The 18,974-nt window shown below is 38.5% G+C and overlaps 1 protein-coding gene across 2 annotated transcripts in view; it reads right to left on the minus strand.

The window, feature by feature from the left end:
• Positions 1–18,974, minus strand: part of CDH8 (cadherin 8) — a 655,621-nt gene that overhangs the window by 324,297 nt on the left and 312,350 nt on the right. For both annotated transcript variants that reach the window (XM_073605557.1, XM_073605558.1), the window contains one exon: positions 880–999. In XM_073605557.1, coding sequence (XP_073461658.1) covers positions 880–999 — 120 coding nt within the window. The remainder of the gene's footprint in view (positions 1–879; positions 1,000–18,974) is intronic.

Here is an 18,974-nt window from a genome sequence, read left to right on the forward strand (position 1 = left end):
AATAAAAATACATCAATAAGCTGATTGATTTCAAACTATCTGTGTCTAATTGACACTTTATATGTCCCCATTTAGGGAGGTGGAGGGTTTGAGTTGCTCTTCTGACACATTCAGTTGTGCATGCTATTTCAAGCTTGTGCTACTGGACTTTGTAAACAATAGTTTTTTTTGTTTGTTTTTTTTTTCAGAAAAGAGTTTAAGGTGCCCAAAATATGGACAAGAATTTATAAATTCTTAAGGAGCAATAAAAGAGATTTAAAATAAGCAGTACATCTCTGGTTGCACATACTGTGAAGTAACTAATTCTTAAATATCCTAATAAGTCCAACTTCAGTTGTTTTCTAAACTCTTCCCAACCGTGCTATAGCCAAAGGATGGCTACAGCGCGGTTGTCTAGTTCTGGGAGGGCGTCCTTGGACATCCTCCCAAAACCACTCTCCCTGCATGCCCCCTGGGGCATGCACCCAGCACGCTCTGTGATTGCTGTGTCCTGGCACAGTGTGAGGAGAGCCGGTAATTGGCAATTCTGACAGGAGAATTTTACACTGATATCAGTGCCCTGATTATCAGTGCAGCCCCATCAGTGCCCATCAGTGTTGCCTATCAGTGCCTATCTATATTGAGCTTTAACAGAAACAAGAAAAGCCAATTGAGAAGCTACCAATGCTCTTCGGTAAGTGACAAATATGCTTCTGTCAGACAAACTGTGTAATTCATTGGGTCTGCAGCCTCTTGTTACATGATGCTGTGCTATGAAACCTCTCTGTTACACCCCTGTGTATATATGTCCATAAAGCTGCTGATGGCTTAGCGAGGTGATAAAATACATACAATAATAATTATAATATCAGTTATATTTTCATATTAGCTTTAGCTTACCTGTATGAGGTTCTATAGAAAAATAAGGCTGCCCTTCCAAAATGCTGTAAACCAGTTTAGCGCTGTTTCCATACACTGGGTCATCGGAGTCAGTGGCTGTTACCTTAGTGACAAATGTGCCTGGTAAGAAACAGAAAGATAAAATGCTCAAACTCTAAGATTACAACATATAGATGGCATGCATATATAGCTTTATTGATTGTCCGTTACCAATGATATACCATTGCACACAGCACACTGCAAGTTATAGTTGCATAGGGTTGAAATAGGATAAATCCATAATATTCACTATTAGTCAAGGTGAAAAAATACTGTAATAAATAGAAGACTTATAGTATGAGTGATAAAGTACCTGTTATACCTGTTATATTTATTACATCCATAGTAATCCATTTATTACAATTTTCTTTCTTTTTTTATTTATAGCGGAACTAAAGTTTTTAATTTCAAGATAAAAATGGTACATGCACATACACTTACAAAACAATATATCTTATGTGGCTTTTCCAGAAGATCGTCCAGCTGCTTTGCAGGCACAGTACAGGATCTAGGATTATCTACTGTATAACCACCTGGTTTCAGATTTTCAGGCTGAACAGTCCTGAGATCTTAGGCTTTCCGAACTTCCCTCTAAAGCGGGTCGAAGACAGGTCATTTTTGTCGATTAGCCAGCGGAATGTATTCCCCCATACACGCAATGTGGATGGAAGAAAACCTCCCTGCTGCACTATTGTATTCTGATATCAGGACTTCCCTGCTGTCAGAATACACTAATGAGCATTGATCGAAAGAAAAATTAGCAACATCCTGCTTGACAAAGGTTGATCGTTAGATCGACTTCTGTTGAGTGGAAGGGGCCATAGATGGATCACAACTCAGCTGATCCCTGCTGAACTAGCTGAATTTCGATCCATCAATGGGCAGCTTTAGTATGTTATAATGATCCTATATTTGTGTAAGAGGCAATGACCATCACTGCAGAGAACAATGTGGCTGGAAAGTGATAACTTCAGTGAAGCCATTTCACTTTTGATCTGGTAAAAAAGGTCAAATTCACTTTCTGGCCCCCGAAACAGCTACATGTGACATTACTGCCATAACAGAGAGGTAATTTCCTTTCCTTAAGGTAGCACCTTTTACAGAAGTAGGCCAGTTCTTTATTAGGCCATGATGAACTATAACCCTCCCCTCAATTTCCTCTGAAGTTGATTTCAGGTGCCTACTTGATCTCAGCTTGACCCAAGTCTCAGCAGCACACCAAACTAATAAAGGAATTCCATAATCAACTTTATTGATCAAAGAGTTCATACTCACATTGTAGGAAACACCACAGAGAGCAGAGTTTAGGTGAAACATGTATGAAGTCTTAGCTTAGCTAATGCTAATTCAGGAATTGTATTCTTGTGTGTTTCTAGGGACCTTGTTGGCAGTTGTTCCACACTGTAGTTGCCGAGTATCCTCCTTGTCACTCAAAAGACCCTGATTGGGAGGATATATAGCTTCTTGGAAGGAGTTGTCAGTGGATGGGAGATGAGAACTTCAGTTTGGAGCAAGAGAAAACTACTTTATCCTAACTATATGAGTAGCATGGGACTGGGGCTTCCCATATGGAGGGGAGCAAAGCTTTCTCCTGTGTGGAGCTAGGGGCACTCAATTTCCTTTGGAGGAGAATTGAGCTCTTCTTATCGAGATATAACTTTTGTAAAGAAGCAAAGCTATGGTATGTAATGAACTTTTTACTATTCTTCACAGCTAGCTCCAGTTACCCTAAAGGGGCAGAAAGTCCTACTCACTAACCAATTTTGGTGAGGAAAATGGGAAAGCTTTTGGATCCTGCCAGCTAACTGGGAATCAAGGAGTCTGTGTTCCTACTTCAGGACCACACTACTAAAGGAGAACTAGTATAAGGTCCTTCAAATATTTATACAGGTGACTCAAATGGACTCCACTCTGTTAAATTACCGGTGGGGCAGGTTTTCCATTAGTTTCTTATTTTGAAGTGCTAGTTTCTGTATCTTGTTGGTTTTCCATTTTTCAGCTAAGAGTTTGATTGTGCGCCATTTGAAATACATAAGTCTGTGTGTATTCCTTACTGCCTTTAATGATGTAATAAAGATGGACTTAGAAAGTTTTACCTAGTGCACAATGCTATATATCTGTGTTGTGGTAGAGATAGGCCTGTAAGTGCACAAGATAATTGCCAAGCTTTTCATACCTAGGATAAGGTACTTAAGGTGCTTAATGATGATATGTACAGTACTAGAGTCAGTCTAAAGATAAAAAAATCTTCTAAGGCTGGCCATACATTATACCATTTTCTTGTACACTCTTCCTTTAGATTTACCAAACCCATACAATATTAGGTCAAACCTAAACACTTTTAACGACTTGCCGACCAGCTCACACAGATATACTGTGGCAGGTCGGCTGTACGTCGGTCCGTGCAAGGAGGATAGCGGGTGCTCGCGTGCCACCCACCGCGCGCCGCAGGAGCGTTCCCGCAGGCAAAAAATAAAAACCACAGAGGTGATCAAATACCACCCAAAAAAAAGGCTCTATTTATGTGTAAAAAAAGGATGCCAATTTTGTTTGGGTACAGCGTCGCATGACCGCTCAGTTGTCAGTTAAAGCGACGTAGTGCCGTATCGCAAATCCTTCTGGGGCTGAAGTGATTAATTTGTATGCAATCAGGCAGGCCCTTGCTCTACATAATTAAAGGTAAATCTAAAGGAAATTGAATAAGACATTTGTATAATGTATGGCTAGCTTTACAGTATATTTTACATTTTTGGAGGAAGACCTTATAAACCCCAATGTAGATAGTTCCCTGGAAACGGAAAACCAGCTTTGCAAGGCAACAGTTGAATTCACTTCTATCCAAGGAAGCAAATTACATGACGGGATATTTGCTTACCACCATATTATAAGATATATTTTTAAAGGTATAACATTACTTTGTTGCAAATATAATCAGCAATACCACATGTTAAGAGAGATCTGGTGTTATATTCTCTTTTAATGTCAGGAACTAATTCATTTAATTTACTGACGAGTCAACTTAAAGTAAAAGCAAAATATATAGTTATTTGGATATATCATGTATCATATATCATATTCTCAAGTGAATATTAATATTATATTAAAAACAACAACAAAAAACTCAACATTTTTGCAATCACCTCTCGGTCATTCTACAATTTAATTTTAAAGTCTTCAATTATATATGAATCTTTTTCACCATCACACCAAAATAAAAAATTTAGTGAATAGAGTGATTAGTACCTTTATTGACATAAATCAATAAATTGTAATAATATAGAATATGTTTTTCTATGGCATTTCAAGCAACTAAGTACACTCAGGACATAAAAAAAAATCCATAAATATACTTTAATAACTTGTTATTAAAGTATATATTGACTTGAGTAAACCTGGCCCTTCAAAAGGGAGTATTCATCTTAACTGCTACCATGGGTAAAGGTTTATCAATTTTTTGAAAGATGTAAGGACTATTTTATTACAATTATTGATCATGAATAAACCTTTCCATAGATGTAAAGACAAGGTTTTATTAAGCTTTTATTGATTGGACTAAGGAGCACCGCTTTTCTTTAAATGATTATTAACATTACGCAGATCAACAGATGTCAGATGTACGTTATGTTTTGAAATACATGCTGTGAACGTTTTTTATCTTAGAAATCTCAAACGACAGTTTACTAGGTAGTATTGCTTTATAAAAGCATCAGATATGATCCTTCCAATGTAAGTAGGTCAGTAAGTAAAAAGAAAACTCTAAAGGTAAACTATAAGCGTTTGATGTTACTTGTATTTTTTATTGATTCAAGTGTATAATAAATATATATATATATATATATATATATATATATATATATATATATATATATATATATATATATAGATAGATAGATAGATAGATAGATCGCTGTATAATGCAATTATTCTTTATTTTGAAAATCCACCTTCATGTACAAGTAATAGATCCAACAAGCAACTGTACAATTTCAAGCAACATTCTGCTCTTTCTCAAGCCATGGCTTCCCACTCACTTCCTGTTTTGACTATGGGGCAGTAAGTAAAGGGAAATCTACCCAAAGGGACACATATGGCAAAAAATAAAATACAAATTGGTTATGACCTTCCCTTACTCTATTCAAAATGAAAAAAGTTTTGCTCTTACTTTATGCAAATGTTATATTAAAGTGGAATTCCAGGCAAAAATGATAAGCTCCCTTCACTTTCTATTATTAATAACATAACATTTTGCACTGTCCACATTTTATAAATGGCTTATTATTATTATTAGAATAAAAAATGCATTTGGGCTAGAAAATAAAAAATAAATAATACAATATTAGTGAAAAAATAAATATGTAAAGTGTATGAATGTCAAAAGGATGTACCTAAAACAATATTATAATCTGTGAAACATTATTTAGTGATATAGTAAATAAAGTGCAACATGCATAAAATACTGAAAATTCAAGTGCCAACTCAGGTTAGAAAGAGTATCCACTCCTTCAACAAAGTGATATGTAAAATCCATAAACGTTCATGAAAAATATATACATAGTGCACAAATCCAGTGTCCATCAAAAGTGATTTCCATCATGCTCATCAAAACAGTGCAGAACATATAACATGCTTCAGTGCTCTCCGGCGATCCCCAAAAGCCTATGCGCTCACCTCAGAGCGTGTGACACAGTACCCAAACTATGTCAAAACACGCTTGAGAGCCACTCCTGGGCTCTAACGATATGCAGGTGTTGATTTCCGACTTGCTCAATTAGTAGCGTTCCAAATCATGAATAAAAGAAAAAAGCTGCATAGTGTAATATTGTAAAGGCTTTCATTAAAAAGTAAACACTCCCTTCCTAGGGGTACTCACATGGTGTGGGTGCGTGAGTGCAATGAGCGGAGTACAATGAGCGGAAGTTCCACTTTTGGGTGGAACTCCACTTTAATAAAAACTGATTTTATTATTAAATTCCTGAAAATTATCATATCATTAAAAACAATTAGCAAGATAAACTGGTAGCATCAAAAAGGTAGCATTAGTAAAACACCAAGCACTGTACAAATAAGCGTATCAGACCGACAAGATTCTCAACAAATTGCTTCCTCAGGGTTCTTGCTTGATGATGGCCAACTGAAATATATGAAAGACACTAAACACACAAAAACATTAAATACATACATTAGGCAAGATATTCAAACAATTCTCACCTTTTTTTTCCTTTGGTTCGATATGCTTATTTGTACAGTGCTTGGTGTTTTACTAATGCTACCTATTGGATGTTTTTCAGTTTATCTTGCTGATTTGTTTTTAATGATAATATGATGATTTTAAGGAATTTAATTATAAAAGCAGCTTTTTTTTTAAGTTTTGTCTCCTAATTGTTTTGGCACATTTAAAGTCCCTTCATTTTTTGGCGGGAGAGAGGGGAGTCGCTGTTTTCCCCTCCCCTTGTTGTGTTGGGGTTACATCCTTCTCCCTTTACCCTCCTTCCCCTGTCTTTCTTTCTTACAAATTTCATAACAAATATTTCAATGGAAAATAAGATGCCTAGAAGGAATTTTACCTGTAAAAGTAATTTGAACCATTGTAAATTAACCGCTTTTATAAGGTTGACCCTTATGGACATTTGTCTTTTTTTTTACAGAGGGGCCATTTAACGACTTGCATTTCAAAGTTTAGCAACTCTTTAAATTATATTTACAGGTGCACACAAATCACCAGTATCTTGCTGAATTGATTTTTTTTTTACATTCTACAAAATACTGTAAGACTTTAACAAATTAACAGTTTTGCTTTGCTCTACAGCGTCCTTTACAAGGCACTATCCCTCCTGGATTCTGAATGCAACTCTTTACTTTGCCCGTGACCTCTGTTATTGCTTTTCAGCAGAATGTCATGAGCAATTATCTAGTAGAAGAGGTGTCAACCACAGGGACTATTGCATAATTACAGCCGTGGTATCAGGCCTTACAAAAACCAGTGTATGTATAATTATCCATCAGTAGAACCTAGAAATAACATTTGCACTAACATGGTACTTATAATGCATGGAATTTCCATGTATGACTGCAAAAAGATGCTGAGTGGGTATTTTTAGACACTGGTTATTGCTGAAGATTTATATACTTTTTTTTTCAGTTCATTAAATGTATAGAAAAAGTCGTGTACAAATGCTCTTGAGGGTTATGTGGCAAACCAGTTATTCGTTTTGCAGCTGCTGGAGGGAAAAACTCAAAGTATGTAATGTGGAAAATTAAATTAGGTAACCAATTTAAAAATGGGGTTTAAAGAAAAAATACTACATGTTTAAATTGGCTGATTGTGCTAAAACAAGATAGACTAATAACATTAAAGTGTACCTCCAACTGTTAAAACGTGCCTAGAATTATATTTATCATGTAAATAAACTGATTTCTTTCTGCTGTTCTAAGACCTGACACCCATTGGTAGATGTTCATTTATCAGATATAATTTACCAACACCTAGCAAGCTAGCAAGCAAGGTAAAGGTTTACCTGATAAGATGCAATGTGAAAAAAAAAATAGTTTAAGCATCATAACGCCTTCTCGCTGCAAATGCCTCTAAAAGCAATCTGAGCATGGAGTAGTTTAGTTTAAACCTAGCCTTATTCCGCGTACACACGACCGGACTTTCCGTCAGAATAGACTCCGACGGTCTTTCCAATAGAGTTCCGATGGAGTTTCGCTGAAACAGACTTGCCTACACACGATCACTCCAAAGTCCGATCTTTTAGCACACGATGACGTACAACGGGACTAGAAGAAGGAAGTTCAATAGCCAGTAGCCAAAAGCTGCCCTTGCGTCGTTTTTGGTCCGTTAAAATAGCATACAGACGAGCGGTTTTCCCGATAGGAACTGTTTCCATCAGAAAGATTTCTATTTCTAGGTCCGTCAGAATTTTAGAAAGAAAAAGTCAGATGAAGCCCACACACGATCGGAATGTCTGAGGGAATGATTCCGTCAGACCTTTTCTGCCGGAAAGTCCGGTCGTGTGTACGCGGCATTACACTTCGAGTATTCTTCATTGGCAGCACCCTTCTTCCACTGCATTCGCGGTGAAGAATGACTACAGCTAAAGAAAAAGACTTCTTAAAGTGATACTAAACACACACTGATTAATTTATATTGCCTCTTCTATTTTTTATTTTTTTTATGCTTATCATTTTTTATTAGGAAATTAAAGGTTACAGAAAAAGGCAATAAGCGGTAAACATTGCATCAGTAAAACAAATCAACATACTGAAAAGTAAGGGGCACCATAGTTGTCCCTTCTATTTCTTTATATGGATGATGACAAAAGTACCTTTTTCCTAATCAATATACAGCTGTCACATGACCCAGATCTTTCCCAGCCTGTCTGTAGGTAAACAGTGGCAGGAGGACCTTCTAGTCCTCTGCTTCTGGTTACATGTTAAAAAAAAGGCTTTGGAATACAGAGTAAAAACAAATGATTAATGTCAATAAACTGTTTTAAATTGTCATACAAATATTATTGAAATAAAATAGTTAATATTTTGAGGAAATAACATGGTGTGGGTGGATTTCTACCAGTAACAGGCGGTGTCACACCCCTCCAGCCTGTGTCTTAGAAGAGGGAGGTGAAGACTCCATTAATCTCCATGTAATATCCCACCCCCATTGTGTTTATCTGGTTAGTGGGCATAGAGGAGGAGGAAGGGAGTAGTCTGTCATTTACCACTGTGTGACTCTATAGTCACATGGGCTGCTCAGATGTGATAGGGAGATGATGCTCATCATAGAAACACACTAAAAACTGAGCATGTGCAGAGTTGCCACCACAGCTGCAAAATACCTAGCTGAATTGGGGACATTAACAGAAGGTGGAGAGAGAGAGCAGTAGATAGAGTTACTATGTAACTATGTAGGATCAACCAGGTTTTTTGCAGAATACAGAAAATGAATCTCGCAGTGACTGGGCGAGTATGAACAGCATGTAATACTAGATTTATTGATAGTTTTCGTATGATGTAGGTTTAGTGACTCTTTGAACTATATCTAAACCAAAGAACAAAACATTATATGCTGCAGCTTACCAGTCCTTAGATGTGGAGGCTGCATTAATTCTATTTTTCATATTTTTTTCCTTTATCCTGCCAGTAACATACTTCCCATCCTAGGGTGCCAATGTTCACTCGTAATGCTATATATGGAGGAGAAACATTGTCATCTTAGGACATGAGCACAGAATACCTCCCTCTCTGCTCAGATCCATAACATGTGGGAACGGAGTCCAGTAGTTCATAGATATAATTGGAAACAATGGTAACAGATAAGGCAGAGAGCACAGGAAATTATTCAAGCAGAACTAAACTCTGTAATAATCTAATAATGAAATAGTAATACATACATTAATAAAAATAATAGTAATACACTCTGTAATCTCTCCTTCAGTGATATGATGTCCGCAAGCTCCCTAGCAGGCACCAACATCTTCTTCTGGGTTTGGCCCTCTTGCTCAGGAATTAGCATCACAACATAAAGAAGCCTAGTTAAATCTTCCAGGCATGTGGTCCTACTTTGATCTGTGGTTCTGTCAAGTATTAAAAAAATATATTTTTATTATTGCCTGCTGTAGCTTAACCCAATGCTGAAGCCCAATTTGTGAACACACCTATCAAGGAGTTACATCCAGCACTAAAGCCATTTCTCCCTCTCTCTTTAAAAATTAGGGTTACACCATATGTAACAAATGTAACAAAGAAAAAATACGCCTGTGGGACTTTAAATGAGGTAAGCACAAAAAGGTCACTGAAAGTATACAAAGTCAACATGGTTTATAAATTTATTAAAATAGGTATAACATTCATTGTACATGAAATACATGAACAGAGGTGCCAAATCACTTGACAGTGATAAAACACAACATTACCAAGCGGTCACATATATATATATATATATATATATATATATATATATATATATATATACATATATATGGAATTGTTGATGTACAGTAATACACAGGCATAATATAACTCAGCGCGTTTCACAAGTCGATGCTTGCTTCTTCAGGAGTGGATGTAAATGCAGTGTATCTACAGAATAAAAATGTAAATGAGAAATATATAACATAAAAATAAATACCATATAGCAAATATGGGGGACCTTACACAAAGAGATCCCATACTCATATATGGACTGATTCAATGTCTCAAAAGCCATTAAACCAACAGGTGGCGGCAAGGTGTGTCTATCCCGGGAGCTGAAGGGTAGGAACCAGCAAAGACCCACCGGGGACTGATGGAGGACAAGCATAACATGGGAGCCAAAGAGTCTGATCTTTGATGTGCCTCAATGTCCAACATGATTTGCAGCTGCAACAAAAGTGTAGATACACTGCATTTACATCTACTCCTGAAGAAACGAGCAGCAACTTGTGAAAGGCGCTGAGTTATACAATACCTTTGTATTACTGTACATCAACAATTCCAAATATATATGTATGTGGCCGCTTGGTAATGTTGTGTTTTATCACTGCCAAGTGATTTGGCACCTCTGTTCATGTATTTCATATACAATGAATGTTATAAAGCTAAAGTTATTTGTTATACAATTTTAATAAATTTATAAACCATGTTTACTTCATATACTCTCATTGACCTTTTTGTGCTCAGTCCCACAGGCGTAATTCTTCTTTGTTACATTTCATTTGGGGATGGCGATGTGTCACTAGCAATACCAGACCATTTTCTTTTGTACGCCATAGACATAGGGCAAAATCACACTGCAACGCAGAGCAGCCAGAGCGATTTGCTGCTTTATGTTTCAGGCTGCGATAGAGGTCAATATGATGCATGATTCAGCCTTTTTGTTGTTTGTTTTCAATAAACTTTATGCTAAGTGTAGAAGACATACACTTCATTCACTGCAATGTGGGGAAGCGAGATGTGCTGAGCTGTCTTACATTACAGTGTGATTTGGCACGGTGCGCTGTAATAAAATGCAGTATATCTGTATTTTACCACAGCACGCAGCAGCGCAGCACTAGGCTGCGTTGCAGTGTGGATAGTACACATTGGAAACAATTGTTTCCTGTGTGTCCTTGTGGTAAAACATCTGTCACTGCGTATAGTGTGAATTAGCCCTTACAGTCACCATGGAACTACAAGGCCATCTCTGAAACTTGTAGTTCCACAGGGTTAGTAAAGCTACAGGTTCCCATGTGATGAGCAGTAGGGATGAGCCGAACACCCCCTGTTCGGTTCGCACCAGAACATGCGAACAGGAAAAAAGTTTGTTCGAACACGCGAACACCGTTAAAGTCTTTGGGACACGAACATGAATAATCAAAAGTGCTAATTTTAAAGGCTTATGTGCAAGTTATTGTCATAAAAAGTGTTTGGGGACCTGGGTCCTGCCCCAGGGGACATGGATCAATGCAAAAAAAAGTATTAAAAACGGCCGTTTTTTCAGGAGCAGTGATTTTAATAATGCTTAAAGTCAAACAATAAAAGTGTAATATCCCTTTAAATTTCGTAGCTGGGGGGTGTCTATAGTATGCCTGTAAAGGGGCGCATGTTTCCCGTGTTTAGAACAGTCTGACAGCAAAATGGCCAGAGGCCACCCGGTGACCCCGCCCCCCTTATTTAAGAACCGTCAGACGAGGAGACGTCGTCACACAGCGGGAGCCTCCCTCCGTGCCAGCATGGATGCGGAGCGGCCCGGAGAAGAAAATGAAGAAGAGAAGAAGAGAAGAAGGAAGAAAAGAAGAACATGAAGAAGAAGATGAAGAGAAGAGCGGGAGCCTCCCCCCATGCCATGGGTGTGGAGCGGCCCGAGGAGAAGAAGATAGAAGACACCGCGAAGGAGATGCTGGACGAGAACGCCGGAGGAAGAACCAGAAGAACCAGAAGAAGAAGATGAAGGAAGATAGAAGAAAGAAGAAGCATTTAAATAAAGGAATTGTCAAAAACTGTCTCTTGTCATTTTTAACATTTTTGACAGTTTTTTAGTGAAATGATAGGGGTAAGTACCCCCTTACCATTTCACACAGGGGGGGGCGGGATCTGGGGGTCCCCTTGTTAAAGGGGGCTTCCAGATTCCGATAAGCCCCCCGCCCGCAGACCCCCACAACCACCGGCCAGGGTTGTGGGGATGAGGCCCTTGTCCTCATCAACATGGGGACAAGGTGTATTGGGGGGCTACCCCAAAGCACCCTCCCAATGTTGAGGGCATGTGGCCTGGTACGGTTCAGGAGGGGGGCCGCACTCTCGTCCCCCCCTCTTTTCCTGTGGCCTGCCAGGTTGCATGCTCGGATAAGGGTCTGGTATGGAATTTAAGGGGAACCCCACGTCATTTTTTTTTTTTTTTGGCCGGGGTTCCCCTTAATATCCATACCAGACCTGAAGGGCCTGGTATGGAATTTAGGGGGACTCCCACATCATTTTTTTTTTTATTTTGGTTCGGGGTTCCCCTGTGGGGAATTCCCATGCCGTTTTTATCAATGAACTTCTATGTGTATTGTTGGCAATGCAATAGCCGCGAGTAGTTTTAAATTAGTTTTTTCCTTCGAAATGTCATTTTGCTGTCAGACTGTTCTAAACACGGGAAACATGCGCCCCTTTACAGGCATACTATAGACACCCCCCAGCTACGAAATTTAAAGGAATATTACACTTTTATTGTTTGACTTTAAGCATTATTAAAATCACTGCTCCTGAAAAAACGGACGTTTTTAAAACTTTTTTTTGCATTGATCCATGTCTCCTGGGGCAGGACCCAGGTCCCCAAACACTTTTTATGACAATAACTTGCATATAAGCCTTTATAATTAGCACTTTTGATTTCTCCCATAGACTTTTAAAGGGTGTTCCGCGGCATTCGAATTTGCCGCGAACACCCCAAATTGTTCGCTGTTCGGCAAACTTGCGAACAGCCAATGTTCGAGTCGAAAATGAGTTCGACTCGAACTCGAAGCTCATCCCTAATGAGCAGTATATAGACTAATGACAGGCAATCCTTTCTGCATAGCTCTGATCATGATATTTTGCTTTAGAAAGCTCCATCCCCTCCTAGTGGCTGCAAAGATCTCCAGCATTTCCAGAACCTTCACTGGTCTGTAAGGCTCTGCAGAGCCCATGCTCTTGGGTTACACTGTATATTGCAATGGTCCAGGGGGCAGCCCCATAGTTTTAAATGATCTTTTTCTTTTGTGAATGAACAGTCAATACTGTCAGGGCTGTGTAATCTAACTGCCAGCACAGTGTATGCTTACTAGAAGCCTCAGATAGATTACACTGCCCAAACAGTGCTGACTCTTTTTGCCTGAAGAGCAATATTTTTCTGCCATTTTTTTCAAAATTTTGGCAACTATGACTTTGCTATCCAAGAGACCTGTATTGTGTGCATCAAAGGCTCACTGAAGAGGGTGTCAATCGTTAACATCCACCGCTGGGAGTGTTGGTTGGGAGGGACCCCTTCTTGTCTCCTAGGATAGCTCATTATGAAGGAAGATGTCCCTGTGACCGCACATCCATGTCATCCCAAGGTATAATGTTAAGTGGCAACCTCAGCCTGGACTCTGGCCAGGCCATGTCCCAATGCATTTTGCTCTGCCCCTTGGAGCTTAGTCATGGGGATGTATCCGAGGGGTGGAGTGAAACATGTTGGGGGCGTGGCATGGCCAGTAGACTGAATGTAGCTATAGGAGGTCCTACAGAGCTTTGTATTTGAGGACATTTTATTGTCCTGAATAAAAAGTGAATCTGAAGACTGAAATTAGAACAAGTACCTATTTTAGAGATATATTTTCCTTGGGCAGGGATTCTAACTCTCTTGAAATGTTCTTGTTTAAATGTTTTTCTTGTTTAACAGATCTGTCAATGATCAAACTTTACATGGACTATGGGGTTGATTTCTAAAGCTGGAGAGTGCATACTCTGGTGTAGCTATGCATGGTAGCCAATCATCTTCTAACTTGTTCAATTAAACTTTGTCAATAATACCTGAAAGTTGATTGGTTTCTATACAGAGCTGCACCCAATTTTGCACTCTTCAGTTTTAATAAATGTGTTAAGTAACTGGGAGCTTGGATACCACTATAGAACAGTTGTACGAAAGATTGCGACATACTCTTTTAAACACAATTGAAGAATTGTGGGTCATGTAAGAATTCAATGTAAACTGGTCAGTTTTGATGTAAAGTAAAACTCTATTGTAATATTTTAAACTAAATTTACAGGGAATCGTTGACTAACTCTTTATAAATTGTAGAATTATTCATTGATGTATTCTTCTGCCATAAAGTGCAGTAATACATTCCAAAAGTCATATTCTTTTAATTCCTTTATATATTTGCCAGTTCATGCTCTACTCCTAAAAAAGTATTTTTAAAATTAGAATCAATTATTTTGTCTTTGCCCTGGGGTTTTTCACTGCTGTGATTATCCCAAATTACCCTGGAGGCTCCCACTGGCTCAAATTTATGTCTATACTATTAAACATCACAACTTACTTATGCTCATTGGCTGACAGGTCCCAAAAAAAGGACAATGCCTTAAAACCACTGTAACTTTACCTTTTAAAACTCTCTGCAGAGAGTTTTAAAACATGATCACCACACATTTATGGAGTTATTATAAAATGCAATTCCAGGTAACAAATTAAGCTAATTAATATCTCACAAACAGGTACTATAAGAGGTTGACCTAAGTGAAAAAATAAGCTGGTAAAGATCAATAAAGTTAAACATACAATATATACAGATGAAAGTTTGGGAAATTCTTGACTTTTCTATAAAAGTCAAGTTCGCTCTCAATCCTAACAATTCTCCTAAGCTTTCCTGTTGGTCCTTCAATGTAATAGATAGACTTGTTGTCCTGCAGGGAGGCTTAGGAGGTAGGAGGGAAAGGTCTAAATTCAACTTTAACAGAAGGATTTGGGATTTGCAAGACAAATTGCTGCCTGGATGCTGGTTTGAAATGCATTTTTTACTGAAAAATATGCTTGTTCCTATCATACAATTAGGTTGAATTTCCTAAGTATATCAAAATGAATTTTAATCTTGTTTCTGTGTTATTCTGCTCAATCACAATTTAGACTAGTAGTACATTTTCTTTCAACCCAGCAGGGCTGAACGAAAAAAACCTGACAGCTCAGGAGGAGCCGCTGTACTAACTATCCAACATTAGTACAGAAATCTCCCCTACAGTTCTATTGTGTTCTGATGGGAGGGCCGCCCCCCCACCAGAACACTCCAGTCAGCGCTCTCAGCCATTGGCTGACAGCACTCATCAGGGGGGTGGTCGGCAGAAACTTTTCAGTCATGCCCCTTTGACAGAAGCCAGCTGAATGGCAGGCTTCTGTTGGACTGGCTCCAGTGTACACGACCCAAATGGTTTCTACTGAACCAGCAGATGCCGCCTGACATTCAGCCCGTAGGTATTAGGCTTTACAAAGAGTGTGCTGAAGCCTGAGAAAATTCTTTTCTCTCTGATCCCTGTTTCAGAAATCCAACTAAGGTACTCTACAGCATAAACTGGTAATAACAACAGATTAACAATAAAGGACCTACTGTAGTTGAAAAAGTTTGTCACAGAAAACTGTGTCTCCTTAAAATCAAACCAACCTTTAGGTCACCTGCACATCTTTTTGTGGCACTGCTATTTTTAGATGAAGAACAAAATTGTTCTGCCAATTTTTTTTACAAAATATTGCCAATTTTGGCTTGGCTACATTATTATTACTATTATTTAGGATTTATATAGTGCCAACAGTTTGCACAGTGCTTTCCAATATGAAGAGAGACAGTACAGCTACAATAAAAATCAACACAAGAGGGTTATGAGGACCCTGCTCCTGAGAGCTTACAATCTAATAGGGAGGGACAGGTGGAACAAAAGATAATAACTGTGAGGAAAGAACTGATGGGCTAAACAAAAGATTCAGTTGTTAGCCAAGGGCAGAATAGGCTTCCCTAAAGAGATACGTTTTCAGGGATCGCCTAAGTGTAGGCGAGTAGAGTAGGAGCTAGTTGGGGTAGAGAGTTTAAGAGGATGGGAGCAGCTCTGGAGAAGTCTTGGAGGCGAGCATGGGAGGAGAAGACAAGAAAGCTAGTAAGGGAGTAGAATGTAGAAGGTCATGGGAGGAGCAGAGAAGACTGTTTGGGTGTTATATTGTGACAAAATTGGTGAAGTAACTATACTATCGTACTGTCTATTCTCCATTTTCAGTTATTTGTATTATCTATATTTCTCACCCTTGTTTGTATCACTTACTTTTGGCAGGTGAGGTGTGTTACATAAAAAATAAATATATTTAAATCTGCTTGTTCTACTTTTCTGAATTTTAGTGCATATCACTTTTTATTATATTATATAAGTCGCTTATCTTGTAATCTTTTAGATAGTACTTCATAAAATATAAGCAATATTTTTTTTTCTTTTTATGTCTGCCACTATAACAGAAGTGTAAGGTGCACTTCAAATACCATATTACTATATACAACCTACATTTGTAATCTTATATATCTATATAGGTATATATATCTATAGCTGTATAGATATATATATTATACAGGTATATATATATATATATATATATATATATATATATATGCAGCTATCATTTTTCCTGAAAAGAAATGTTGGAGATAAACCAGTCAATAGTACACCCACTTGGACCCACTTAAACCGATGTTTACTGCTTTGGTTTTTACGATCAAAGGAGTTAAACTACGTTAATACATTAATGCATTCCATATAGAGTCACAAGGAAGAGCTTAGTAGTTATTGATGAAAATGTAAATATTTCCCCTTGGTAAAGAAGTCTACATTTTATTTTACAGTATGTACTCTGATATTACCATTGCTCTTACTCTTAATGAATAAAGAGTTCTTAATCTTAAACTCTAATGCCCTGTACACACGATTGGACATTGATCGGACATTCCGACAACAAAATCCATCTGATTTTTTCCAACGGATTTTGGGCCAAACTTGTCTTACATACACACGATCACACAAAGTTGTCGGAAAATCCGATCGTTCTGAACGCGGTGACGTAAAACACGTACGTCGGGACTATAAACGGGGCAGTAGCCAATAGCTTTCATCTCTTAATTTATTCTGAACATGCGTGGCACTTTGTGCGTCGGATTTGTGTACACACGATCGGAATTTAAACGATCGGATTTTGTTGTCGGAAAATGTTATATCCTGCTCTCAAACTTTGTGTGTCGGAAATTCCGATGGAAAAAGTCCAATGGAGCCCACACACGATTGGAATTTCCGACAACACAATCGGATTGCACTTTTTCCATCGGAAAATCCAACCGTGTGTACAGGGCATAAGTCTTAAATGCAGTAATCTTAAATGCTATGTCTCAAATGTAGTAAACTCTAACAAGAAATCAGAATCCAGCATGTATTGGTCAGATTCCTACAAAGTGAATTTAAATGTATTGCTTTGGTTACTAAAACTAAAAATTAACTCTTGAGAACTTTTTGTAGCAATATTCTGTTTTAGACACATATGCTAGTTTTGAAGAAGATCCAACCAACAATTTTCTCTAGAGCTGTAACCATTAAAATTGCAGTGGGGGGGCAGCTGTCTAGAGCAAAGAAAACAGGGATACATTTCCCACTAATTTCTGGAAGGCTCAGTGGCATTGTAAAGCTGAGGGAACTTTTATTTCATAGGAGAAAAAAAAAATGATGACATGTGAGGTTTTTTTCATGCACCCCTTGGCATAATGGAGCAGCAGGAGAGTAGCAAGAAAATAAATATATGCCACTAGGGAAAAAGTCATTAAGGTGGACTGGTCATGGCAGTAAAAAGCAACAAATTGACTTAATTTTTACCCTACAAAGCTGCACATTCTAATCTTCATTTTGTTTCTCCACCACTCCCTTCAGTAGAATTCTACCCCATGTGGATGCCATGAGCAGCCAATCTCCAAATACCAGTACTGTCATGTGGGATGGAGGTGAGTTACAAGCTCTACGCATTCTTGAAGTATTAGGCTGGATTTAAACTTTTACATCCCTTGTAGTGCCTTACATCATACAGGCAGTCCCCGACTTACGAACACCCGACTTACGAACGACTCCTACTTACGAACGGCCTGAATCCCGGCTGCTTGTGCTCCACGCTGGTCCTGGATACCTCCGAGCAGCTATCTTGCCACATTCCACACTGTAGTACTTCATGTACTGCATGGCCAGAAGAGTCCCAGAAGCACCCGGAACATCCCACATCCCTGCACAGGCGGCCGCCAGAACATCCCACATCCCTGCACAGGCGAAAGTTACACTTACAAGCGGTGTTCTAACTTACGAACAAATTCCACTTACGAACAAACCTACAGTTCTTAAGGTGTTCGTAACACGGGGACTACCTGTATTATGTTATCCATTTTTAGCAATGACAGGCGGTATACTCATTTTAATGCAAAGCAATGAGTTGCCCTTTAGTGCACAGTGTGTTGGAGTGCTATATACAATGAATGGCACTACACAATGCATAAAGCAGGTGCACCACTGTTACTGCAACACATAAGTGTTAATGAGTCCTTATTTTTTCTCTGGGTATTTACTCTGCCGAATGGAGAAGCGATGAGTAAAGAGAAGGTAAGCAAGTGCTGATGGGGCTAGAATTAAAGTAAGCCCTTTGACTTGCCCTGAATGGTCAAAACTGAGATTTGCCTCAAGAGATAGACAATGCAAAAATGCTCTTTCATGTCTGGGTGGACCTGACATAAAACATTTCTAAATGTACCAGCAGTGCTGAACTGCACACAAGTTGTAATATGGGTAGGTATCTGTGTTAGCAGATATTGCGTCACTAGTGCCTCTTGATTCCAAGGAAGGAAGGACATTGGTTCTAATCTTTGAGATTAAAGTGGATGTAAACCCAATTCATGAAATTTGGGCTGGGCTCATACATCTGCGGTGTTTTGTTATCGCTCTTCAAAGCACTATGTCCCATGAATGTCTCCTGCCCCATTCTTCTGTTATCAGCCTGATAACTCCTGACAAGTTCTCCGTTACATATGATAAAAGCAGCCGGAGTTTTG

Source organism: Aquarana catesbeiana, linkage group LG11, assembly GCF_042186555.1.
Source record: "Aquarana catesbeiana isolate 2022-GZ linkage group LG11, ASM4218655v1, whole genome shotgun sequence".
In the NCBI taxonomy this organism is placed as follows: Eukaryota; Metazoa; Chordata; class Amphibia; order Anura; family Ranidae; genus Aquarana; species Aquarana catesbeiana.